This window comes from Colletotrichum aenigma, assembly GCF_013390185.1.
Source record: "Colletotrichum aenigma strain Cg56 chromosome Unknown KSG_Cg56_contig05, whole genome shotgun sequence".
Classification (NCBI taxonomy): Eukaryota; Fungi; Ascomycota; class Sordariomycetes; order Glomerellales; family Glomerellaceae; genus Colletotrichum; species Colletotrichum aenigma.
Window position 1 is genome coordinate 4,049,069 of NW_023500911.1, and position 15,332 is coordinate 4,064,400.

The 15,332-nt window shown below is 52.7% G+C and overlaps 5 protein-coding genes across 5 annotated transcripts; 1 reads left to right on the forward strand and 4 right to left on the reverse strand.

The window, feature by feature from the left end:
* Positions 1-1,116: 1,116 nt before the first annotated feature.
* On the reverse strand, positions 1,117-2,366 carry CGCA056_v008726 (uncharacterized protein; the record flags this gene model as incomplete). The annotated part of the gene is made up of 4 exons (XM_037323973.1): positions 1,117-1,331; positions 1,388-1,450; positions 1,505-2,159; positions 2,271-2,366. The coding sequence occupies 4 exons, from the start codon at positions 2,364-2,366 to the stop codon at positions 1,117-1,119; spliced, it is 1,029 nt and encodes a 342-aa protein (XP_037178064.1).
* Positions 2,367-3,706: 1,340 nt separating this feature from the next.
* On the reverse strand, positions 3,707-4,701 carry CGCA056_v008727 (UPF0619 GPI-anchored membrane protein; the record flags this gene model as incomplete). The annotated part of the gene is made up of 2 exons (XM_037323974.1): positions 3,707-4,154; positions 4,424-4,701. 2 exons carry the CDS (start codon positions 4,699-4,701, stop codon positions 3,707-3,709), a joined length of 726 nt encoding a protein of 241 aa, XP_037178065.1.
* A 2,831-nt stretch (positions 4,702-7,532) lies between these two features.
* Positions 7,533-9,665, reverse strand: CGCA056_v008728 (Heterokaryon incompatibility protein 6, OR allele; the record flags this gene model as incomplete). The annotated part of the gene is made up of 1 exon (XM_037323975.1): positions 7,533-9,665. One exon carries the CDS (start codon positions 9,663-9,665, stop codon positions 7,533-7,535), a length of 2,133 nt encoding a protein of 710 aa, XP_037178062.1.
* A 1,194-nt stretch (positions 9,666-10,859) lies between these two features.
* CYP8B1-1 (5-beta-cholestane-3-alpha,7-alpha-diol 12-alpha-hydroxylase) lies at positions 10,860-12,657 on the forward strand (the record flags this gene model as incomplete). Its single annotated transcript, XM_037323976.1, has 4 exons — positions 10,860-11,056; positions 11,107-11,868; positions 11,921-12,384; positions 12,437-12,657. 4 exons carry the CDS (start codon positions 10,860-10,862, stop codon positions 12,655-12,657), a joined length of 1,644 nt encoding a protein of 547 aa, XP_037178063.1.
* Positions 12,658-12,864: 207 nt separating this feature from the next.
* CEL6B (1,4-beta-D-glucan cellobiohydrolase CEL6B) lies at positions 12,865-14,086 on the reverse strand (the record flags this gene model as incomplete). The annotated part of the gene is made up of 2 exons (XM_037323977.1): positions 12,865-13,328; positions 13,387-14,086. The coding sequence occupies 2 exons, from the start codon at positions 14,084-14,086 to the stop codon at positions 12,865-12,867; spliced, it is 1,164 nt and encodes a 387-aa protein (XP_037177938.1).
* Positions 14,087-15,332: the final 1,246 nt, after the last annotated feature.

Consider the following 15,332-nt stretch of genomic DNA (forward strand, 5'->3'; position numbering starts at 1 on the left):
GCCGAAGCCAGTGAAATCGTAGGACCTGAGGTTCCGATTGCAAAGGACACAATCATTGTTTTCGCCTTCTAAGGCTAAGGGATACAAGATTCATATTCCCACTGACAGTCAACATGTCCGTCTCCAGGCTATCCCATCGTCTTCCACATGATGCCACCGCGAATCGTCACAATTACTCCAAGTACCGCCTGGATGACTGTCTTGCTGGCTCAAAAAGCTGTTGATCAATCGGCATGACTATCGATTTGCTATGGCCGCGCTCATGTAGGTACTGGCAGCATGCCGCAGTTGATGGGATAAAGGAGATGGCGATTGAAAGCTGCAGGCTTCATAGCTTTCCACCAATTGGTCAAAGAGATCAGCGACGAAGTGGGTTGATTTTGACCCCCTGGTAAAGCTCCACAAAGAGTCTTGAACGACATTTTGATCCCTCCGTCTTCCCTCTACCGGCCCTTTCATCTTCAACATTCAACCGCGTCTTCAGTCGTGCACATCACCAAACTCGGTTCCTGCTGAGTGCTGCTGTACGACATTCGTTTCTTACTATGCTTGAGGTTTTATGATCAAAAAGCACTGAACAAATGATCTGAATTCACAAGAAGTAGCCTGGACTTCACATCAACCACAAATGCTACTTGAAAGCAGTCTGCTTCATGGCTTCAGAACATAGCCTGTCGCGAGGTGTTGTATACCGCGTCCGGAATAGTAGACAATGGGGACCAAACAAACCCATTAGCGCATGGCAAAGCTTTCTTAGACGTTGAGCCGGTCTCGATTGGATACGACTTGATGCGAATCTCCGGACTCAAAGATCATCTGGGGTCTCGTTCAGAGACGAGATGAAACATGGCGAGGCAACAACGTCTTCGTTCGATCAAACAAAGCGGTGAAGAGACATCAGTCACCGAGCCTAGCAGTCTGCATTCCGGAACGAGGACCTGAAGTCTTCAGCGTGGTCGGGATGAGTCAATTGTGATCAGTGTTGTTGACAGCAATGGTTCAAAATGTTTACGTCACGAAGCACAGAAAACATCTTTGGTTTGATTGAAACCAATCGAGAACAGTCGTTGAATTATAACTATATTAACAAGGTTCTCGTAAACGAGTGTAGGGTTTTCAAGCCTCCGGTGCCGGGGGAGTAGCCGGAGCCGCAGGTGGGGCCGCTTCCGGTGCCGGTGCCGGTGCAGGAGCTGCGGGTTGGGCGGCAGGCTCGGCGGGGGCGGGCTGAGCAGCCGGCTGTCCCTCAGCTGGCGGAGTGGCAGGTGCGGCTTGCTGCCCGTTACCCTTGCCTTTGCCTTGTCTTTGAGCACCCCCGGGGCTAATGTTGATACCTAAGATTCATCATCAGTTGGCGCTTCTCCAGGTTGAAGGCGAGGGTAGATCATACCGGACTTTCCGCCGACAGAGGTGCTACCATCGCTGCCCTTGGTAATACCGAGATTGCCGCCGACTAGATTGATGATGTTAGTCACAAGTTACGTCAGGACGGTTGAAGCATTCCTACCATTCTGGACCTGGCCGTCGGCTCCAACGGTGATGCCGGCATTGTCCTTAAACTGCTCCGACTCTTGAACTGCCTTCGGTTGACCACCTTCTCCGGCAGGTTTCGCCGCCTCACCGGCCTGTCCGGGCTGAGCTTGTCCTTCGCCAGCCGGAGGAGCGGCCCCAGTCCCAACGCCGTTGCCCTCGCCCTTCCGTTGTGCCTCCTTCGCAGCCTCGCCAGGATTTGAACCGAGTCCTTGTTCAGCCTTTGCCGCCTCGCCTGGGTTAGCTCCTGGTCCACCCTCTCCCTTGCCCTTTCCTTTGCCCTTCCCTTCGCCGCCGGCCGCACCTCCAGCGTTGGCGGTACCGTTCTTCTTTCCATTGGCCGCGTTCAGGAAGGCATCGAGGGCGCTGTTCCCAGTGCTTCCTGCATTCTTCTTGCCGCCGAGCTGGATTCCTCCGACAGATAGACCGCCGTTTCCACCGCCGTTGGCCGTCTGGTTGGCCGCCGCTCCGGCCTGGCCGTTGCCCTTTCCTTTTCCACCGCCGCCGAGCTGAAGACCTCCTGCTCCGCCGATGTTGATCCCTCCGCCCGAGAAACTGATTTGCCTCTTGGTGACTGAAGGCTTGTCGACGCTTGGTCTTACAAGAGCAGCTGCACGGCCGGCAACGCTACCCTATTGAAAGGATGATATGTTAGCTGGATGTTCAAGCAGATAGGATGGACATAGTCAATGATCATGTCTTGGTGGTGTGTTTGAGGGACACATGGTATGGTAGTAACTTACACCGAACATCTTCAACTGGCTTTCTTGGCGATCATCGCAAAGCCCCCCCTCGCCAAGTGCCAAGAGGGCAATAGCAACAAGAGGTGAGAAACGCATTATTGCCGGGACGAATGAGATCCCAGAAGTGAGTGTAAGTTCAAGAAGGGCCGCCCAGCAGCAATGAAGTGAAACGTCGAAGAAGAAGTTGAAAGAAAGAGGAAATAAAATAAAACTAACTGCAAAATCAAGCGACGAAGCCTCAAGCTTCAGTACCGCCAATAAAAGAATGAGAGACGAGAGGAGGTAAGTTGACGGGCCCGACAGACGAGATGAAGTGATGAACAGTCCGGGGAAAGAAGAGGGAACCGGCGTGTTAGTCCCACATATTACTCGGGGAACGGCATATAGAATCAGACGTCGTCAGAAAAGACAGCGAGAACATGTTCTGCGGCTGCCTCCTCCCCCTCAACCACCCTGGCTGACGTGGACGTGAATCCGGCCCGGAGAGCGTGACATTGGAGATCGCGAGCCGCATGAAGCCTCCTACTACAAGGACGGCCCCGGGGCTCGGGCCCTGCGAGATCTAGACTTTGCAGTCTTTCTACCATCTTTGCCCTGAAAGGGTCCCCTCATCCGCCCCAAACCCAGCAGGTCGGATCGGCAGAGTCACGCTAAAAGTTCCATTGTTTAAGAACGACAGAGGTTGGTTGCAAAACACGCGTCAGCGGAGCCCAGGGGGGATAAACAACGCTCGCAAAATAGCCCGGTGCGCATGAATTTGGATTGGTTTGGGCCAACATCGGACGGCGCCGCAAGTGGCTCGTCTGGAGTTGACTTGCTACCGCCTCCACCATCTCGGCACGGCTTGGCGTCGCGGAGCTGCGGCAGCGCGGGCTATTATTGGGTTACCGGGGGTCGCCTTGGTGTTTATTCCGTAGGCGGTTGTTTTGTGCAACTCTCCGAGACAAGTTCAATTGACCATGGGCATGTTTGTTGTTGTCGCGAAGGGTAGGGCAGGGTTACAATACTACCCCTCCCAGATTCAATTAGGCTTAATGTCTTTTCGTCTTTGTTTATTTCTCTCGTCATGAGGTCGTTAGATATTACGAAGAATACAAGTCGCGCGCGCACAGAAGATTGAGGGACACCAGGTTTGTAGGAAGTGCTTCAGGGGGTATTGACGTGATCTCAAGATCGGCCACACTCCCGCCACGCACCACGCTTCGTTCTCAACTCTTCCCGCTCAAAGTTACACCAAACCGTCACCATCGAAGAAGTTTTCCGCCTTAAAAGAAAGGGCGCGACATAAGAAATAAGCAAGTCTCCTTCTTCCCCCCAACCCTTCACTCCGGTCCTCCGCTTCGTTTCGCCACAGTTTACGTGATGACGTTGTCGTCGTCGTTGTCGCTGTCAAGATTCCGATGAACCTTTTCGTTTGCGGTGAGCTGTGTGCGCGCTTAGCAGCCGCAGGCGGTCGGGGCCAGCTCGAGGGGCAGGTAAGTGGTCCTGTAGACAGTCTTCACGTTGTCGTCGGCGCCGCCGAAGGAGCCGGTGGGCTCGGGCGAGTTGGGGGCGCGAGGGGGCTTCGTCAGAGTTACGGGGTGATTGTAGCCTGCAGACCAGCCAATGGTGTCAGGACAAACGCCTTGGTAAACAGTGGTCACTTGGGTGACGACGGCGGGCGTCGGAGTGACCTGCTGAGCCGCCGAAATGCCGCCCGTCGCCGTCGCGGTGGAGTTGGATCTGGAGAGGGTCTTGCTCACCGTGACAGTGACGGTGGCCGGCGGCGCGCAGGTGGATGGCTCGGCCCCGATCGGGGTGGGGTCGGTGCAGTCGTCGCCGGAGATGGAGAACTTGGGCGTCTGCGCGTAGATCACGTAGACGTTGGTGCCGTTGATGGCGTTGCTGCGATTCGCGAAGGGACAGGATGTTAGCCAACAATCTCTCTGTATCTGGTGCTCCGCCCAATGACGGAAGGCCAACCGTGAAGGCAAGGCCCTTGTCGAGTTGTGGTGGTGTGCTCCGCTTTTCATTTAAGATGACGGACACCTGACTCGTCGAGTACCCCTGTTTAGAACAGGCTGAAGGGGGGATCAGCCCTTTCAGGGGCTGGGATGAAGAAAAGCAAACCTCGAAACGACGCCTCGAGACAGAAGGAAAATGGGAGTTCTCACAATTGGTAGCCACCAGAGTTGATGGCAGAGCAGGGAATGTCAACCGAGGCGGCGCCGGAAGCGGTCTCGATGTTCTGGGCCAACAGAGTGTAGGAAGGAGGCCAGTTGACGAAGTTGACGAGGTAGACGCTGAAGACGGAAGGGTCCGTGTCGACGGTGTCCCAGCTCAGCTCGTACTTGGAGCCCTTGGTGACGGTGGAGTTGAGCGACGGGCTGGTGAACTCGATGGCGGAGACAGCCAGAGGGGCCGCGAGGGCGAGAGCAGCAGAGAAGCGCATGTTTTCTGTGGAGTTTTCTGATCCGGAATACGATACAAAAGAGTGACTGGGATCGGTGAGGGAACGAAAAAGATCCTGAAGGACCGAAGTCTGAGTTAAGGGGGCATCGCGAGCATTATGTGCACTTTTTTCGCGCGTCCACCTCGAGTCGAGTTCAAACCATGGGAAATTACCAAATTGGCGACAAGCAGCCAAGTTGCTGGGCCGCAGGAGTAGTGGAGTCTCTCGCCCGGGGGACCGACTCTCGGCTCCGTCAGCCCAGAGAAAGATATCGTGTGAGGAGTTCGTATTTTACTTTTAGCAATCCTGTTAACTTGGACGGCCTCAAGGGCCCATGTGCGGTTCAACGACAGCGGACGTAAGACTCAAGACAGCAATTATGACACGGATCGCATGTCTTGGATGGGCAAGGTCGCGTGGCGTAGCGTCAATCTAAGCGAGAGAATTAAGCACTATGCGGCACAGTCTGAGCCGATTCCTCTCTCGGCTCTGCCCCTGAGTCCTGCGCCTTTGTGCCCACGAACTGGTGCCCCCCTCCAAAACCTCATAATGGCCCTATGTAAGGGGGTTTGCCCGAACCGGACCGTTGAGACAGGCGTGCGGCCGGTCTATTGGGCGTCCGGCAGGGGCGCGATTCCCGATACTCGGGCTCCCACGCGCGGTGACTGGTCGTCCAGCCTTCAGCCAATTTTCAAGCCATCCTCCTCGATCCTCCTCACTTATTCTTGTTCATCCTTCTTTCAATGAATCGACTCAATCGAGCCATGGCGCTGCGTCCTCTCGGTTCCTTTGAACGCGGCGCTGCGGCGTGGCGCCTCGTAAAGGACGCCCAACCATGGCTGTCATCTTACCGCCGCGCCGCGCCGCACACTTGCACAAAAGGGGCATCGCCCATTGAGCGTGACAGAGTGCCTCATTTCGACGTCCGTACAAACAAGCACGGATTTGCAGCCATCTTACTCGACGAGCCGGGAAACAATGGCAAATGGCAAAAGGTCCCCGCAGAGAAGGAAATTGGAGATGAGCAGGTCGCCGTAAAGAGGGGGAAATCATCGACGTTTGCTGGTGTTTTTGCCGCGCGAGCCAGCAATTGAGAATTCGAGACCCCGCCACGCGCATTTCGTGTCATTTCGTCTCCTGATCGTCTCGTGGGCGCGTCGCAGGACATCGTCGCGGGTGCGGGGGCCCAATTCAACCCGGCGCGAGTGGTTTGCCATGACTCCGGCTTGGCAGAGGTGACATTTTGCCGACGGGATGAAATCCGTCAACCAGATGATTGACTTGCGGCAAAAACAACAGGCAACTGCCACTGATACGAATGACAGTCAAGCTTGATTCATCCAGTCCTCGAGAGCCAGTCAAGACTGCAGCCAATTCGGATCTGAGCCGATGTCAAAAGATTGGCAGCTCCATTTGTGGCCCCGTCTTCGAAGGGACTCTCGGCTTGGGCCGCCGAAAACCTGGGGTAGGCTGCCTCAATCTCTATTGCGACCTGCAAAATTGGCCCCCAAAGCGACATTCAAGGCTCGCTGTTGCAACTTGCCCAACCAACTCATTTCGGTGTTATTCTCAACCGTGGCTCTTCATCTTGCAACTCGTGCCAAGCAGATGCAACTCAATCATATCTACTGGTAGGTACATTGTGTGCTTGAAATACCGTGCCGCAAACGTACAACTTGGGCCAAAGCTGCTGCTTTGTTTTGGTCCCAACCAAGTGAAAAACTGTTACTTGAAGGAGCGGTGGTCCATTTACCAGGTTGCTCATGACTCCGACTTCACTGGGCGTCTCGATTTTATTCGTGGCCGTGACTTTTTGACTCTGAGTTTCAAACAACAGGAGTACCGCCTATCTTCCAAGTAATTATACCAAAAAACTTTCAAGGCCTGGGTCAGTCGTTCTGCTGAGACTAGCCGTGTGAGTTTGAGCACAAACAAGGCTTGCGAGTTGACCGAATGATTCATTAAACCATTGGTCAAGTCCCGTTTGAGTAACGGCCAGCATGCAGTGAAACAGTACATTTCTCATTCTTTGATCTCAGCTAAACGCCCTTGTATCACTGGTTCCGACACATGTACTTGCGCACAGGAGTATAAAGACTCTCGCGCCCAGGGGGCATTTTCCCACGCAGACCCTGAATGTGATGCCTCTCGCATCATGACAATTGCGCGCCATTGACGATGTTGTCGACGCTCATGCGACTTTTGATGATGATCACCCTTATCTTCAGGGTCAACGCCAAACCCTTGACAGATTATACTATCTTCGCCCCAGTTTACTCGTCCGACTCCCAGCAACTTACCGAAATGGGCACGGCGCTTGGAAAGCTTCATGGAAACGAAACCACCGGGAAACGCGAGGAAGGAAAATGCCATTACGTTTCATTCTGCAAAGAACCCAAGTACAGAGGGAAATGCATCACTCATTGCTATCCCCCAGACGAGTTCGTGATTATGGCGTCCGAGTGGCAAACGGAGACTAAATCAATCCGGATGAGACAAGGTGCCGAGTGTTGGTTTTACCGGTGAGTGTTCGAAGCCAGCCATCAATTATAATTTCGACTGACCTGTTCTCTGGCAGAACATCGCTCTGTGAAAAGAGCCGCCGCATGACCCCGAAGCAGTTTATTGTGTGGCCTGGGGCTGACCTCAAGCCACCTGTTTTGGGTAACGTGGGTTGCATGTTTTGCCCAAATGTAGACGCAGACTATTTTGAGTGATGTCCGCGCTTTCAACAAATACCCATCTGATGGCGGGATCCTTGAACATGCTTGGCATGAAGGGGGATGTGAAGAAACATTTCTGTCGCTGCATATAAGTTCTTGGAGGTTTATCTAGACAATCACAACCTCCTGGAAACTCTGTCTCAGCCTGTCATTCATCATCTCTCCATGCATGATCCCGTGGATATATGCTTCCCCTACCAGGAGGTAATCATCACCAACTTCACCCGTCCTGCCTGACTTTCTTAAAATCAACGGCATCCTTCCACCTCGCATCAGCCAAATTTCATCTCCAACCTGCGCCTCGGCACGCCCGAGGCCCAGGAAGCCTCCTTCAGTGATGATAACCTGCCGTCCGGGAGTGACAAAATCAATGACTTTGGTGATGTGATTGTCAATAAGGCTAGAGCGGAAACCATCCTGAGACCCTCTCTCCAGGGCGTCGTCTACGGTCATGAAAGGTTTCCTCCGATTTCTATTCTTAACTCCTGCGGGGAGAACCGGTTTCTTACCATCTTGACTTAGCAGCCAATTATATGTTATGCAGTCCCTAACCCAATCCTCACTTCGCTCCTTGTAGTCCTGTTTCAATATGACTCTTGGCCTAATGTCTGCGCTCAGTGTATGCACAGTGGCCTCAGCTGGCGATTCACTTCCAGTGATGTAGGCGTCATTTCGATTGCAAAAGTCCAAGATCCAGGAGACGTTCCAAAGGACTCCCTGGTCATCATGATGTAGCTTGTGTGTCTTCTTGATGCTATCGATGCGACTGCCTTCGAGTCTCAGTCTGGATCCCTCGATACGGGCGAACGGCTTTGGGGATTCGAATAGGCTCGTCGTGCGTGCGGCGTCGAGCGGTCCGTACCAACGAGCGTACTTCATCCTTATTTGGCGCGCCCTCTGCAAAGACGTGTGACACGCTGGGCCATGAAAAGAGAAGTCGGGCACCCATGAGGGCAAGGCGCCGCTTCTTCCTAATGCAAGGCCTGCCAGACCTAGAATATCTAAGTTGGGCAGGTGCGGGATCAGCCACGTCGCGACGTCGGTGAAAGCTTGCTCCACGGAGATATCGTAACTCGGGGTCACTCCTAGAGGGTACTTTGGTCCAAGAATCAGGGGCATCAAGCCCAGGGTGCCGTAGATGTGATCCAACGGGTTTTGAAACTCATAGAATCGTAATCGGTGAAAGTTGTGCAAGACCTCCGCATGCCGTACCTCCTCATCAGTGACCGCGCCCCAGCGCCTGTTTTGCCAATCGACCATACTATCGTTGATGGTCTCTTCTTGGAAGTCTGGTAGAGACGTTGAAACGGGGTTCCAGAGACGATCGATGGTTCCTTTCCTCTCTTTCCATTCTGGTAGAGATTCATTGAGACTTGCCTCGAGTGTGTCGTCCCAGCCAACGTTAAGAATGAACGAGGCGAAGTTGTTGATGGTTGTCCACGAGAACTGACTTCTGCCGCACAACAAGACCACAGTGTGCGGCTCTGGTATTGCCGCCTCTTGCACGACCCATCCCCTGGTGAGCCATCTCTTCTTCACAAAGAACGAAAAGAAGTCCGCATATGACCGACGCCAGCGCGCACACACCCCTGCACCTATCAGCTCCTCGGCTTTGGGATGATTCAACTCGTGACCGGTATCCTGGCACAGCTGGATGACTTTAGGTCTTGACGAAGATCGTGACACATGTAGCATCATTGGCGCAAGGCTGTTGATGACCCAGTTGACATTATCGTTAGGCTCCGTATTTCCAAGCCACGCAACGACGCGACTTGCGGATTGATAGATCTTTCCCATGAGCTGCACTTGATCCGACCTCTCATCGTCATTCTGCTGGTCGATGCAGATAGCGTCGACCCAAAAGTTATAATGCCTCTCCGGGAAGACCAAGCGCCGGGAGTTTGAGGAAGGCCTCGAATACGTTTGGGGACCAGAGGGATCTGATGCAGCAAACATCTCTTCATTCATGTGTCGCAGGAAGTCGTAGAGGCTTTCGCCTATTTCCATATCATCCCCATCGCACTTGATGCTGAAACGCTTTCCCTCCGCTTTCTCATCCTGGGGGTCGTCGCTTTGAAATTCCGGAGAATCCCATGTGTACGAGAGCGCCCAAAATGGCGGTAAGTCGTGGAGGGAGTGAGTCGTCAAACGGACAGAGAACCCATGCTGGCTGTAGTCGTCGCGGATGATGTTCACCAGCCGGATGAACTGCGGCGATGGTAGTGGCTCGTAGTGATACATCGCTTTCCTTACGATTGAAACCTGTCGAACCTGTTTGCGTCGAACCGATCTTGCGATGCGACTCAAGGCGAACATCAGGAAGAACACATGCGCATTGTTGGAGACGTTTTGCAAGTTGAAGGATTCATTGTGGGACGGGTTCCGCCCGACTTTTCACTGGTCCAATGATTTAAGCAGAAAGCACGCTTATGCAAGTAAGACTGCGCCTTCGCGCAGGATCTACTCGGCAAGTATTTCACGACCAAACCTGATTGGATGCAGTCTTGGCGCCATAACAGATGACGACGCTTCCTCGTACTGGAAAGGATCATGGTGATGTAGCATTGTTGTAGAGGCCGGTTGATTAACTTCAACTCAGCATGGCTTGGCAATTTGTTTGCCCATATACCTTAGCTTATCGCTGGCACACGTTTTCATAACAATGCTCAAAATTCTCGCATCAGACACATCAAGTGCAAGTATTGCTGAGTCGCCGAAAGACTCAACCTGAGCGCTGTGCGCAATATCAACCGGCACAACAGCTCATTTCCAACTTCTTTGTGATTTTCTTGATTTTATCTTTACAAGCAGCCATACCTTGGGAGACGTCTGTGACAGACGCCCCATCAGCTTCGCTCCACTCCATTCAATCGGATCGATATGGCAGCCGACAATTGACTCCATCGTCAAGCAGCGCGTTACCTAATCCCCGATGGCACAATTGGCTAGCGCGTCAGACTGTTACGATCCAAATTGGTTGTTCACCACAACCAGGATGGTCATCTGGAGGCTGGTGGTTCGAGCCCACCTCGGGGAGGTGTGATACATTTTTGACAATTTTGTGCATTGAGCGTTAAGGATTTGTTTGCGGGGAGGCGCTGGAAATATTTCAAGCTCAGCCGGCGACGAAAGTGTCACTGATTGCGCCTCACTGCTGAGAATGTGGTGGCACATTGGCAAGCTTGTCTATTTTGCCGCTACCCGACGACTTGTAGCGGCTAATCAATTAACAACAGCTACTACGGTCGTAGGTTTTCGCTACCCACGGTCGTAGGTTTTCGCTACCCACGGTCTACATATCATGTGATACGCTGTGTAACCCATGCTTTCGCTAATTATCGTATCCGTATTTGAGACATGGCTGCAAATCTGTTGACCCCGCACGAATCATGAGCACACTGAACCCCAGAAAGAACCACGTACGGCCCGATCACGATGTCGTCCGAAGTCCTGCCAAATTTGGCGATGAATCACTTGGTTCTCGCCGGTTTGATCATTCTCCTACCGTTGATTTTCTTGACTGTACGTTCCGATAGCAAAGATGACCCACCGTCGATGGCTGAGACTATCCCCTTCGTGAGCAACACATTCCAGTACATGACGAACTCCAGGGCGTTTATGCAACGCGCAAGGTATCATCATCACTCGAATTGCGATTGAGGAGATGTCTAACGAGGCGCAGCCAAGCTTTAAGATCCAAGAACATCGTCAAACTTCGCCTTGGACCGGTACGCGTGTATTTCATCAAGGGAGGCCAGCAAGTCCAGGCGATGTTTCGAAAATCGACCGCCATGAGCTCTGACAAATTTGTAATTATGGTCTTGAGAAAACTCCAGGGGTCAGCAGAACAAGACGTTGCCAAGTTTGCCACCGACAAAACGGGACGACTGAAGATCCCGGAGCCGGGATTTGAGAGCGTACCCGAGGACCAACGCTGTTGGCACACTTTGCATCAAATTACCACCAAGAACCTTTCCATCATTGAGAACACGTCCCAGCTGGCTAGTAAGTATATCGACTTCCTGGGCGAGGCTTTGGAGAAACAGCCATTGGGAGAGTGGTCAACGGTTCGGGTATTTGGGTACCTGAGAAAAGACATGGCAGAAAGCGCTGTCAAGTCACTCGCCGGCACTAGACTCTTGGAGATCAACCCAGGATTCATCGACCAGTTCTGGAAGTTTGATGGCGTTTCCCACCAGGTTCTCAACGGCCTCCCGCAATGGATCAACCCAAAGCCGGCTCGAGAGCGAGACAAGCTCCTCGCGATGACGGAGAAGTTCCTGAATCAGGAGTTTGACAAGTTTGATTGGAATGGACTGGGCACAGATACGTATTGGGAACCGACTTTCGGCTGCGGCTACTCGCGTGATCTTCAGAAGTGGACTTATGACCAGAACATGACGATGCGAACACGTGCAGGGTTTCTTGCGATGTCGATCTTTGCGTACGATTGCTTCTAGCATATGCTGTATGACTTTTGAACTGATGCATCGCAGGGTCAATTCGAACACTGTGCCCATCACAACTTGGTTCATCATGGAACTTCTCAAAGACCCGGGTCTCTTTGACGCAGTCCGTGCCGAGGCCTCTGAGGCGCTGTTGATTGATCCCCAAACCGGGAAACGAGGATTTGACTGTCAAAAGCTAGTTTCGTCGCCATTGCTACAGTCGATCTACATCGAGTGCATGCGGTTACACGTCTCTATCGGGATCACCCGGGAGATCATGGAAGACACGGTCTTGGACGGCTACCGCTTGAAGAAAGGGTCTCTAATTCAGGCGCCAACGAACCTTGGGCATCAGGATGACGACGTTTGGGCTAGAGATGGCCATCCTGCATCGGAGTTCTGGGCCGAGCGTCATGTCAGGCACATCCAGAAAGTTGATGAAACCACGGGCGAGGTGAAGATAGAAAAGATGTTTGTCATGGCAGGAAAGCCAAGTGACTTCTTTCCGTTTGGTATGCAAGTCCCATCTTTGAGATATACAGAGTAGAGCTGACTTGTGAGTAGGTGGTGGGGTCTCAATGTGCCCGGGACGTCACTTTGCCAAGCAAGAGATTCTGCTCACAGTCGCGACTCTAGTCACGAAGTTTGACATGGAGATCTTGGAATGGACTCACATGGACGGGAGAAAGTCTGACCGGCCCGCGAAAGATAACGAGAAGTACTTCCTGAATGCGGCCGTGCCTCCCGATCGTGATGTAAGGATCCGGTGGAAGAGATTGTGGTAGCCGGATGGGTGGTAGCCGGATGGGCATAGGAAATCGGTAATTACAGGGAAACATCTTTGGAAAAGATCTAGGAGAACTGGGGAGGGAAGCTTCTAAATTGTGTATGTACGTCTGTGAAGAAATTGACAAGAAGAGAATTGCCTATTTTTTAGGCCTGTTCCGCTGATTCTCTCCATCCTGCAAACTCTTCTCGATCCACCCAAGCATCTAGACTTTGCTTGCAACAATAGAGGGGTCTGCGTTCTCAACGAGCATCTGAACGTACTCGTCAAACCACTCTCCAGCCCTCGGCGCACCTTCAAGTCCGCAGCGTCCGTCGCTCTCACCACCGGGCTTGACCCAGACGATGGAGTCGATATGAGTGTTGTTGACCGGGGTGCCAGGCTGCATACCAAAACCGGCAGGGCTGACGTTGCACCACTCACCCCACTCCTCTCTGCTGTTGGAAACGCGGCCCTGGTCAATGATAAAGCGGGACGGCAGACCCTCGGCTTCAAGATGAGGGGCAAGGGAGAGAGCGTAGTGGTTCTCGTCCCATGAGCTGCTCCACTCAGTGTAGTTGGCGCGCGGGTTGGCGTTGAAGGGGTTGTAGTTGGAGACGTTGGTCGAGAAGCCACGGATTCTGGTGTTGTTACCGGCTTTGTGGACGACCTTGGCAAAGAGCTTGGCCGCTTTGAGATTTTATTAGCAATAGAATCCAAGGTGTGTAGATTAAGTTCAGTGACTTACAAGGTGCGAGGTTGTCGTCCCAGCCAAGCCATCCTCCGTGAGCAGCATCGATGTAAAGGTGGACATTGTCATACTGTAAGCTAGAAATGGCGTAGGCAATACCCTCCTCATACACCGGTGCAGCCTTGGCACAGAACTCGACAGCCAAGTTTGTAACCAAGTTTGCCAGAGAATCAGGCTCAAGTACTACTGCGAATGTCAAGTCGCTCGCAGCAGCCAGCTTCTCGGCGTACGGCTTGATGTATGTCTCCTTGTACAGCTCCAGTCCGTTCTCCTCACTACTGAACTCACCAGCGCTCTCCCCAGCGCTGCAGTCTCTATCAGGGAGATTGTACAGCACCAGGCCAACTATCTGCTCCTCTCCGGTCTCTTTTTGAATGGCACGAGCTCTTTCAACGGCAGTGTCGATGTTGACCAGGCTGGCGGTGTTGGACACCCAGACAAAGGTGCCGATGTTCTGGATGGTGCGGACCTTGCCGGCATTCTCGCTGTCACCCTTGGCTACGAATGCATCATGGGTTTGCTCGAGCTTCTCGGCCCAGTCGGGGTTGGCATAAAGCTTCTTGCCGGTAAAGGGGTTTGTCGTGTCATTGGTGATGGAGCCCTGGCGACGGAAGTGGTGTCCCCTGACACCCCAGCGAGGGGATGCCGAGACGGCGCCCAAAGCGGAAAGGAGAGTGAGAATTGAAGCGAAATGCATTTCCAAATGAGGCAAAAGACAATTCAACGAAGAGCGAAATTTTATCTAGCACCGGGCTAAGAGGCTCATCACAGAGACGAAAGCATGACTATCAAGAAGCGCGACTGAGGTGATTTTTATACCCTAAAGATTCCATGGGCGAGTCGCAATTGATGGCATTTCCTTCTAGTCACGGAGCCTCCATCACCATCTCAGGAACGGAACCAAAGGCGCCTCATCACATTGCAACGGTCTCGCACAGCCAAGAGGCTCTTGAAGAGACGTCTCCGTCCGAGAAGCCTCTTCAGGCCATGATCACCGCCCCACCAGACCCATGGCGCCAAACTTGGGGTTAGCTGGGGAAGGTGATTGTGAGAGATATATTGCTCGCAATGAACAGATTTCTGGTTCCGGCTGCCGTCCCGTGTTAGCGTCCGGCATCTGGTTCGCTAGAGCACAAATTGCCGCGCAAGGCCAAGAACCCCGATTGGAATATTCGGCTTCCGCTCCGAAACTCCAAATGTGGGCCACGTGCCGAGCCGCTTGCTTATACAAATCTGGCCTCATGGGCAATATGGGTGCTTAGCACTTTTGATTAGATTGACGTTCAGTGCAACGTGGGCAGTCAGCAAATCTGGAAGCGAGGTATTGAGACTGGCGTGCTTCGGGTGTCAGATTAATGAATCTCACAATTATCCAGCCGAGAGGTTTGACCCAGATGATCAGGGGATTTGCGAAGCTCTGCCGATCTGCTCGCGAATAGCGTTTGCCGCAAGTGCACGTGAGAATTCTCGTGCCTTGAGGTGCCACCTAAGAATTGTGAAAGAAGATGAGGTCTGTGATACTGTTAAAGTTCATGAATTATTTTGCTTCTTTGCCTTGTGAGTTGACCGATTCTAGAACATGATTTATTCGGGCTTAAACTACGATCAACGAATCCAGCAAGTCTTCGCCGGAGGCGGTGCTCGGGCTTCCGGATTTCCTTCGTTATCGTTAAACCGACCAATTGTGTGACATCGGTCGCGAATGACTTCCTTAATGGCAACTTTAACTGCATGCACGCACAGAGGCTCGGCAAAAGTCATTCGATGTCTCGATAAACATGTTCTTGCTTTCCCAGAACGCATACGTGAGCGCTCCAGTCTCTGCTCCATTGTCTTATCTTGTGCGACGGTGATCCATCGCCTCGGTAAACTTTCGCCCCTCACGATACATGGAAAAAGCCACCCCGGTCCCTCTTTTCCGATTTGTTTGCTGTTTACGGAAA